The following is an 11,140-nucleotide window of genomic DNA, read 5'->3' on the forward strand; positions in this document are numbered from 1 at the left end:
AGCTTTGAACTAATCATAAACCAAACTTAAATGATTTACGAGCCTGGGGTTGTACTTCATATGTAAAGAATTATTTTAGCAAGTTTGGTAAATTAGGTCCAAAAGATAAAAAATATATCTTTATAAGATATTCATAACAGTCCAAACGGTATGTTCTCATTGGTGAAATAGAGGATGGACGTGTAACTGAGATTGAATCACGAGATGTCATATTCCTGAAAAATGATTTTCCAAAGAAGGGCGAGGTAAAGAATGGAGAGCCTCTTTATGAAATGTTGAACTCAAATAGTCAGCAAGTGTCTTCTAACACAGTTGATAATCAAATCGATCAAGATCTTGTTCTTGATTTGTGATGACCCAAAATATTATTTTTAAATTTAATAATTAATTATATATTCTATGACCTCAAAAAGCACTAATTATAATTCCTCGACTTGCGTGCGCAGTCCGTAAAATTTTCTGGAAAGTTTTTCTGCAAATGGACTCGGATCAGTATTTCAACAGTTTCGGTAGGTCCGTATCGTGATTTGGGACTTGGGCATATGCCCGGAATCAAATTCCGAGGTCCCTAGCCCGAGATATAGAATTTTGATGAAAAATTAAAAGTTTAAGTTTAAATAGTGACCGGATGTCAAATTATATACAAACGACCCCGGAATAGAATTTTGATAATTCCAATAGCTCCGTATGTTGATTTTGGACTAAGGAGCGTGATCAGAATTTTATTTAGAAGTCCGTAGTGAAATTAGGCTTGAAATGGCTAAAATAAGAATTTAAAGTTTGGAAGTTTGACCGGTGAGTTGACTTTTTGATATCGGGGTCGGAATCCAGTTTTAAAAATTTTCACAGCTCCGTTATATCATTTATGACTTGTGTGCAAAATTTGAGGTCAACCACACTTGATTTGATAGATTCCAGCATCGAATGTAGAAGTAGACAATTCTTAGTTTCATTAAGCTTGAATTGGGGTATGATTCGTGATTTTAGCGTTGTTTGATGTGATTTAGAGGTTCGACTAAGTTCTTATGATATTTTAGGACTTTTTGGTATATTTTTTTGAGGTCCCGAGGGCCTCGGGTGAGTTTCGGATGGTTAACGGATAAAATATTGGACTTAAACAGCTACTATAATTTTTCTCTTATGCTGAAAATTCTGGGAAGTGATCGAGCCCAAAATCGAGGCCCAAAATCGAGCTCCCAAGATCGAGCTCCCTGATCGGACTGGACAGATCTGTAAGTTATAAAAACAGAGGCATTCGACCCATTTGCCATTTTTGACAAACTTGAGCTTGAGCAGAGGCGAATTTTGACAGATTTTCAAGGAAAGACATTTGGGGTAAGTGATTCTAACTCGGATTTGGTCTATATACACAAATATATCATTATTTTCACCATTTAATTAGTGTTTTGAGATTAAAATTTGGAAAATTTTAGAAATCTCATAGAAACGAATTTTTGAGATTTCGGTATCGATTCGGAGTCGAATTTGAGTGAAACTGGTATGGTTGGACTCGTAATTGAATGGGTTGTCAGATTTTATAACTTTTGCCGGATTCCGAGATGTGGGCTCCACGGACGAATATTTAATTAATTTCGGGATTTTTATTAAAAATGTAGTATTTTCTTATAGAAATGATTCCTATAATTTTTAGTGATTGTATCGAATTATTTTGGCTAGATTCGAGATGGACAGAGTTGGATAATCGTGGAAAAGACCTTCTAGTGGGTTAAATTGGAGCACGACGAGGTAAGTCTCTTGTCTAATCTTGTGAGGGGGAAATTACCTCATAGGAGATTAAAATTAAATAATTATTGCTAATTGTGGGGGCTACGTACGCATGAGGTGACGAGAGTCCGTGCGTAGCTACTACTAATGCTAAAGTCCGGGTAGTTTAGGACTCAAAACATGCATTACTTGTGAAAGTTGTATTCTTTGATTAATTAATATTAATTGATATATATGAATATATTGTGAATTGTTAGATAAAGATATTAAAGGATGGAAATCTCATAGGCTTGATTTTCTGTTTAAATCAATTAATTGTTAAAAGAAATTATTCTTCCTCCCGAATTTATCTTATAATAAATATACTCTCCTTCCGGAGGCACATAAGAAAATGTCCTCCTTTCTTGTGGAGCGGGCCTAACACCTCGACAGGACAGATGCATTTATGGATCGTGCCGCACGTCTCTTCTTATATTTACATTCTATTTATTTCAGTTCAGATAGTATTTGGAGTTTTGTATAACCTACTAGATGCTCATGCACTTGTGACACCAGGTTTTGGCACACACATTGGTAGAGTTTGAGTTTTATTATATTTTCTTCGTTTTAAATTTTATCAATGTATGCTTAATTTATTAGTTGGCTTGCCTAGCTGTAGTGTTTGCCGCCATCACAACCTACAGGTAAAATTGGATCCTGACATGATCCGAGTGAGAGTGGGAACTCTCAATCCCAAAATCCTTCTGACGAACCTGAATTTCAACTACGAAAGAGTGCTAGGAAAAATTAACCCAAACGTACGTATAAGATTGAAGATTACATTTTCTTGGTATCTCCCACAGAAATGAATGAGCCAAAGTCTGTAACTGAGGCTTTATCGAGCCTTGGAAAAGATGGGTGGATGAAAGCAATAAAAGAAAATGGGTTCTCAAAGTTAAACGCAAAGCTGATGGGTCAATATAAAGATATAAGGAACGATTGGTGGCAAAAGGCTTTACTCAAGAAGATAGAATAGATTATGAGAAAACATTTTTACCAGTTATGATGTTTACATTCGCTTACTTTTGGCTATTGTTGCACGTTTGAAAATTCTTAGTTTCATTAAGCTTGAATTGTGGTATGATTCGTGGTTTTAGCGTTGTTTGATGTGATTTAGAGGTTCGACTAAGTTCGTATGATATTTTAGGACTTGTTGATATATTTGTTTGAGGTCCCGAGGGCCTCGGGTGAGTTTCGGATGGTTAACGGAACAGAAATTAGACTTAAACAGCGGCCGTAATTTTTCTCTCCTACTGGAAATTCTGGGCTGTGATCGAGCCTAAGATCGAGGCCCAAAATCGAGCTCCCAAGATCGAGCTCCCTGATCGAGCTCCCTGATCAAACTGGACAGATCTGTAAGTTATAAAAGCAGAGGCATTCGACCCATTTGCCATTTTTGACAAACTTGAGCTTGAGCAGAGGCGATTTTTGACAGATTTTCAAGGAAAGACATTTGGGTTAAGTGATTCCAACTCAGATTTGATCTATATACACAAATATATCATTGTTTTCACCATTTAATTAGTGTTTTGAGATTGAAATTTGAAATTTTTTAAAAATCTCATAGAAACGAATTTTTGAGATTTCGGTATCGATTTGGAGTCGAATTTGAGTGAAACTGGTATGGTTGGACTCGTAATTGAATGGGTTGTCGGATTTCATAACTTTCGCTGGATTCCGAGATGTGGGCCCACGGACGAATATTTAATTAATTTTGGGTTTTTTTATTAAAAATATAGTATTTTCTTATAGAATTGATTCCTATAATTTTTAGTGATTGTATCGAATTATTTTGGCTAGATTCGAGCCTGACAGAGTTGGATAATCGTGGAAAAGGCCTTCTAGTGGGTTAAATTGGAGCAAGACGAGGTAAGTCGCTTGTCTAATTTTGTGAGGAGGAAATTACCTCATAGGTAATTAAAATTAAATAATTGTTACTAATTGTGGGGTCTACGTATGCACGAGGTGATGAGAGTCCGTGCGTAGCTACTATTAATGCTAAAGTCCGGGTAGTTTAGGACTCAAAACATGCATTACTTGTGAAAGTTGTATTCTTTGATTAATTAATATTAATTGATATATATGAATATATTGTGAATTGTTAGATAAAGATATTAAAGGATGAAAATCTCATAGGCTTGATTTTCTGTTTAAATCAATTAATTGTTAAAAGAAATTGTTCTTCCTCTCGAATTTATCTTATAATAAATATACTCTCCTTCCGGAGGCACATAAGAAAATGTCCTCCTTTCTTGTGGAGCGGGCCGAACGCCTCGGCAGGATAGATGCATCTATGGATCGCACCGCACGTCCCTCGGCAGTGTACACGACACTCAGGATCGGGTCATACGTCCTCGACAGAAACCGTGCTTAATAATAATAATTGCACGATACTTTAATAATTTATTTCAGCTTGCGAAGCTAATTGAAAAGTCCTTGGAATTTAATGAATTATTATTCTTGCTTGTTAAGGAATTAATTGTTACTCCTGTAAATGAGATTTAATTGATAAATTAAAAATTATTTGAATTGAAGGAATTTAATTAATATATTGAGAATTGTTACATTTGAAGGAATTTGATTATTTCCGCTGATTAAATAAATTATTGTAAATTCTGTAAATCATGCTGATTTAAATATCCTAATTTTATTTTAATTATTATTACTGACCCATAGTGAGTGTCAAAGTCGGCCATCTCGTCTCTACCACTTCGAGATTAGGCTTGATACTTACTGGGTACACGTTATTTACGTACTCAAACTACACTTGCTGCACTTTTTGTGCAGGATCTGAGACAGGTACTAGTGGAGGACCTATCATTACATACCCACGTCATCCCGAGGCATAGTGGTGAGCTGCCTTTCTGAGCCGTTCTGCAGCTATCAGTGTCTCTTCTTATATTTACATTCTGTCTATTTCATTTGAGACAGTATTTGGAGTTTTGTATAACCTACTAGATGCTCATGCACTTGTGACACTAGGTCTTGGCACACACATTGGTAGAGTTTGGGTTTTATTATATTTTCTTGGTTTTAAATTTTATCAATATATGCTTAATTTATTAATTGGCTTGCCTAGCCGTAGTGTTGGGCGCCATCACGACCTACAGGTGAAATTGGGTCGTGACAACATGGTATCAGAGCACTAGGTTCACGTAGGTCTTACAAGTTATGAGCAGACTTAATAGAGTCTTGCGGATCAGTATAGAGACGTCCGTACTTATCTTCGAGAGGCTATAGGGTGTTAGGAAACTACCTTTCTTCATATTCCATCGTGCAATTAATGTAATACTAAATATCCTTCTCTTATTCTCTCACAGATGGTGAGAACGCGCTCTAATGAGGTTCCAGACCAGGGAAGAGCTACTACCCCAGTTGCTAGAGGCCGAGGCAGAGGCCGAGGGAGGTCTCCAGCCCGTGGTAGAGGGCGAGGACGTCCCAGGACTGTTCTAGTTATGCTGCCAATGGGTCCAGAAGAGAATCCCATTATTGAGGAGCAGGGTGAGGTGTCTGTGGCAGAGCCAGCTCCGGTGGATTTCACATCTGCACCGGGATTTCAGGTTGTCATGGGTCGTGTGCTGCGATTCATGGACAATATGACTCAGGCTGGTTTATTTTCGGCAGACCCAGCCACATCTCAGGCGGGCGGGGGAGCACAGACCCCTACCGCACAGGCCCATGGACAGGCAGCTGTTGTATATCAGACCCAGGGTGCACTACCGGTGGGTGGAGCCCAGCCAGTGGCAGCAGATACACCTGAGCCCAGGCCAGTTGTAGCCGCTGATCCTCAGAAACTATTGGGCAGATGGACTAGACTATATAACAGCGCCTTCTGGCCGCAATATACGGTCCATCTCTAAGAGAATGTCTTCAAAGTCACACCTACATGATCAACAAACAAGAAAATCAACACAGAACCACTAATATGGCTAAAAGCATAAAAGCAATTTGTGCTTTTTTCCCCCATTGTATTCTTGAATTTTTTCCTCTATTTGTAGGAATAAACTACAGGCCACCCCATGCTTGATTTTGAAGTTACTCCTTAATATTACCTTAAAGTTTAAGGGGTTAAATATTTAACTAATCCATCCCAATTTGCTTGTCTATTTTTCCTTTTAGCCTACACTAATGCCCCAGACCTGTTCTAGTTACTTAACTCATCTCCAAGTATTTGAGTCAAGGTGAAGCATCCCACACCCTATTGCTTTAGCATTGAATTCAGATTTGGATAATCCAGCCAACCTCCAAAAATGCTATTAAATTTGACATATCTCTTAACTCTATACAATTAGTAAACTTCGGCTTAGCCAGAAGGGTCGCCTACCGAAGAAGGATTATGTCACAAAATAACCAAAACAGACACCCTAAACTTGGTAACTTCAGTTACAAACAAGATGCACCAACAAAAAATTTGAGTTGGTCTAGGAAAAGGGGATGGAGTTTTATGCACTATATAATAGTTTTGCTATTCGCATAAAGTTCCGCTTCAGAATGGGATTCAAAGGAGGCAATAAGATGCACTCCCTTAGCTTCCATTTTTATGACGGTACTGACTCTTGACCAAGTTTAAGATGTTAATTTGACTTGTCCATTATATTGGTGATTAAGAAGATAAAATATTAAAAGTAATAGTTGAATGGTTAGTTTGATGGAAACATCACATTAAAGCTTAAAAGTTGAATATTTTAATGATTTTGATTTTTTGAAAGTTGTAAAGCTTGCATAGAAATGGATTGCTTTCAAACATTTGGAACGTACTAAAACTAGAAGAGTGTCACACTAATATAAATTGGGACAGAGGGTGTAACTTGAAGATGTTTAGCTTAACCACACTAATACTCCGACTTATTCTTTATTTAAAACCAATTCAGATCATTTTTGAGCTTGTTTTCAGTTCTGAAGGAGAAAACCAGCAAATATTTGTGACGTGCAATTCAAGTCGCCACTGAGCCAATTAGAGAGGGCATACAATATAACCTCCAATAAGACATCGGCTTCCAGTCCAATTCTTTAGAGCCACAATACTATATAAGATTTTAGATATATAAGGTTCACGATCTCAATGAGGAACACGCTGAAATGCTATGGTACAAAAAAAAAAAGAAAAAAGGAAAAAGATGGAATACATACTTGTCCTTGTATAAACTGAAAAGACCATGAGCATGAATGAGATCGTAAGTCCTTGGGTACGTAGAGAATGCTTCACACCTGAATCACAATATAACTGTGATCAGAGAGTAGCTTTCAGCAGAATAAGAGGAATAGAAAATCACTGAATAGAGTAAGATACACAGTTTGATCTCCTTAAGAAAAGACAAAATAGACAAAACAATTTGATGAAAATGTAGCCTGCATAGGATTGATATTCATCCCCCATTTCCACCAAGCAGAAAAGATTCGATGTTAAACCAAATGCAGCATATACTGTTGCATATAGGTATGTTGCGTGCATATGGATAATTAACTTTAAAACCCTTGATATTGAAGGCCTCACACAAAGATCTCAAGTTCAGCGTCCTCTAAGGTTAATATGTTACTACTATACCTAAACCCGGAGTACAAGTGCAAACTAACATAGAAAGGAACGAAATATTTGATCAAGGGTTTCCTTTCATAAGATAATTCCTTAATTCTTCTCAAGGTCATTGATAATAGAGCAAAGGTTTCCTCTGATGGTCCTTGCATTTACAACCAAAAAACTAGAGAATACATGATTAATAATCACAACCACAAATGTATATAGTGTGAATGAGTCACAACTACTATACCAAAAATTATAACAACCACTAAATAATAAACAAGACAATAAGACAACAATAAAAGAACACCAGAATTTACGAGGTTCGGCCAATTTTGCCTACTTCCTCGGACACAATCAATATTTTATTCCACTCCAAAATTACAAGTGAAATAATACTAAAGAGAGAAGATACAAATGCCTTAAGAAGATAAAAGGCAAATGAGAGGTGTGTTTAAATCCTAAACATTAGGCCTCCTTTTATAGGGTGAAATTCTCATTCAAAATTGTCATCCACCGATGTGGTACTTTTGCCAATTTCAACAATAATCACAACCACAAAAATTGAGTGATAAGAATACTGCAACTTCCTGTAAACGACAAACAGTTATCCTTGATATATTACCAAGCCACAATCATACCAGATAAGTACATCTTGAGCATATGAGAGAATGAAGCCATACCAGTCATGATAAATTCCGATAAGCCCTCGTTCATATATAACCCCCAAGGTATTTTTCTCGGTTATTGTTGGCATAACATTCATAACCCACATTTTGGAAGAATGAAGAGCTGCAGCAAAACCTCCAAGTCCAGCATTCATATCCATGATGTTACGGTACCTTCCTGTGTCGATGAGTTTGTTAATTTTCGTATAAGCACTTACATGCTTCTTCCATTTCTTGTTGTCTTCCAGATATGCCTCAACGGAGACTCCAGAAACTAGTCCATTAGCAATGCGTGGGGGAACAGCATAAAGTCTCTCAGGGAATGGCTTTAGACCCTCATCATCACCATTACCTTTGCTTGGTGTTGTGCATCCCTCCATTTTCTTGTACCTGATCAAAAGAAGCAAAACAATGGAATAACTACGAAACTTGATTTGCAATATTTATTTGCAGTGCAATGTACAAGTAATGTTGGATGCATTAATCCACCATATCAGATTATCACAAATCTTTAAGTACAAAGATTTCTAGATATCTTTCCGCATACTGAGACCTTGAAACAAACTTCTTCTTAGGAAGTAGTTTACGTAAGTCCAAAAAGTACTCATAAAATTTTAGCATTGGTGACATAATCGAGTTTCTTTAAGACAGCAAAAGAGAAAACCTTGGTTACAGTAGCATAAAATTTGCCACTCATGTGAGGCAAGAAGCACATTCTCCTTAGCATTTTCTTGAAGTACAGATGAATTTCTAACATATAAAACTGAACTATTTAGAATGATGACGTACCAGACATCATCTGGATCTGCAGATTTACAAAACGTAGCTGCAGAATCTTCTTGTTCTGAATGGCATGACTCAGCATCCATCCTTTTCTGCCAAATTGCAGTCTCTCCCTTCTCAGATTTCTTCTCCCAGCAAAGACGTTTAGCAATATCTTCAATCTTCCTTTGTTCTTCCTGAAGTTCCTCCTTGGGTCGTTGCCACGCCTTGTAATTAGTCTTCCAATTGATAGGAGGGCCAGAAAGCACCCAATAACCGCCAGGTCTAAGAACTCTATCAACTTCCATCATGAGTATTCCATCTGCAAGAAGAAAGTAAAAAATATGCAACCAAAGCCGTGCTACCGAAAAGGTTAACAAGTAAAAGGAGCAAAGTAAAACTAATTGTCTTGCAAAATTGAAAAACATCACACTTGTTCATATTGCAAAGTAGGTATTCTTGCTACCAAAAAGCATTCATACCAGCAGCTCCCCATGGGATTAGACAACGAGAACAATGAGCCATATCAAACGCCTTAGATGGGTATGGCATTTTGACTGTTCCTAGTACGCCAATAACAGCGGGCACACCCCTTTCAAGAGCGAACTGAACCTGAGCTTCATGTGAGTCTCTGGGGGCAAATGACATTGCTATGACATTCCTTTTCCAAAGATAAGCACCCCAACTTGCAACCTAGGATTCATAAAGCATTGTTAGACAAAGCACCCATCACAATAACGAGAAATTCTTTCCAAGTAGGTGAAGAAACTGAGACACAGATATCTTTTGGTATAAGAGAGGATTTCACAGTAGAAAGCATACCCCACAACCAGTGTCCAGAGCTGTCCGAACAGTTCCATTTTGAATCGGGATTACTGAAGCAAGCTGATCAATATACTTATCTGCTCCTTGAGGAAACTGTGTCCCTCCTCCAGGAAACCTAAACACATTACCTTCATACTGAATCCAGTTTTGAATGGCCTTCTCGACGGTCAAGCTCTTATATGGAGCATTTGCATATGGAACATAATCCCGACTTTTTGGCCACGGAAATGGGGTAACATACCCCTTAGGTGCTGGAATAAGGCAATGCAACTTCTTTTCTTGAGGTGGACAATGCCTTTCCCGATAGATCATATTTTCCCTTGGGAAGTGCATAGCACGCTTTTGATCTTGACACGGTGTATAATCGGTGTAACGAGGATGACATGGCTTAAATATTTTGACTTCTGTTCCTGAATCATCAATGCTACCCGCTTGGCCACCATGACGAGTCTCAAAATTGAGATTCGGTAGGATATTGCAGTTCTCACCAGCGGTCTTGGTGACTGCCAGAGCTATACTATCTCCCTTCCCAAAGCCACTTCTTTGCCATGCTCCAAGCAAATAGAAGAAGCAACATAGACCAGTTACTATAAAGATCGACACTGAAGTCCTAGTCCTATTGTCCCCTGAACTTTTATTTGCCATTATTGTCCTGAAATGATTTCAAAGCTGAGTTAGGAATGAGAAGGAAATAGAATGCCGATGCACAATTGTTGCGGAAGCCAAATGTATATAGTGTGAATGAGTCACAACTACTATACCAAAAATTATGACAACCACTAAATAATAAACAAGACAACAATAAAAGAACACCAGAATTTACGAGGTTCGGCCAATTTTGCCTACTTCCTCGGACACAATCAATATTTTATTCCACTCCAATTTTACAAGTGAAATAATACTAAAGAGAGAAGATACAAATGCCTTAAGAAGATAAAAAAGGCAAATGAGAGGTGTCCTTAAATCCTAAACATTAGGCCTCCTTTTATATGGTGAAATTCCCATTCAAAATTGTCATCCACCGATGTGGGACTTTTGACAATTTCAACAAATCTCCACCTTGGCAAAATTCCACATCTTCAATTTTCTCTCAATAACAAATTTTGGTTGTGTCTTCATCTTCAATCTTTAGTGTTCAACAATGTTGATCGAATCTAAACAATGTTGAAACTTGACCGCAGTCACCACTTTTGTCAGCATATCAGCAGGGTTCTCCGTAGTATGAATTTTCTTCACCGTGACTCCACCTTCTTCTATGATTTCTCATACGAAATGATACCGAACATCAATGTACTTCGTCCTTGCATGATAAACTTGGTTCTTCGCTAATTGAATAGCACTTTAACTATCACAAAAAATTATAATATTTTTTTGTTCAATACCAAGCTCCTTTAGCAACCCCTGAAGCCAAATTGCCTCCTTCACAGCCTCTGTAATAGCCATGTACTCTGCCTCTGTTGTAGACAAAGCAACTGTTGACTGCAAAGTAGACTTCCAACTAACTGGTGCCTTTGCAAAAGTAAACACATAACCAGTAGTTGACCTTCGTTTGTCCAGATCACCCGCAAAATCTGAGTCACAATATCCAACTACAGACCGATTG

General features: G+C 37.7%; 1 protein-coding gene across 1 annotated transcript; it reads right to left on the reverse strand.

Annotated features, from left to right (window-relative positions):
* Positions 1–5,579: 5,579 nt before the first annotated feature.
* On the reverse strand, positions 5,580–10,184 carry LOC107775829 (putative methyltransferase PMT2). Its single transcript, XM_075221164.1, has 6 exons — positions 9,535–10,184; positions 9,195–9,405; positions 8,740–9,034; positions 7,966–8,340; positions 6,820–6,972; positions 5,580–5,646 (listed from the first exon to the last, which is right to left on the reverse strand). The coding sequence occupies exons 1-6, from the start codon at positions 10,180–10,182 to the stop codon at positions 5,580–5,582; spliced, it is 1,749 nt and encodes a 582-aa protein (XP_075077265.1). The 5' UTR covers positions 10,183–10,184.
* Between the last annotated feature and the right edge of the window lie 956 nt (positions 10,185–11,140).

The sequence above is a fragment of the Nicotiana tabacum genome, chromosome 9 (genome assembly GCF_000715075.1).
Source record: "Nicotiana tabacum cultivar K326 chromosome 9, ASM71507v2, whole genome shotgun sequence".
Lineage (NCBI taxonomy): Eukaryota > Viridiplantae > Streptophyta > Magnoliopsida > Solanales > Solanaceae > Nicotiana > Nicotiana tabacum.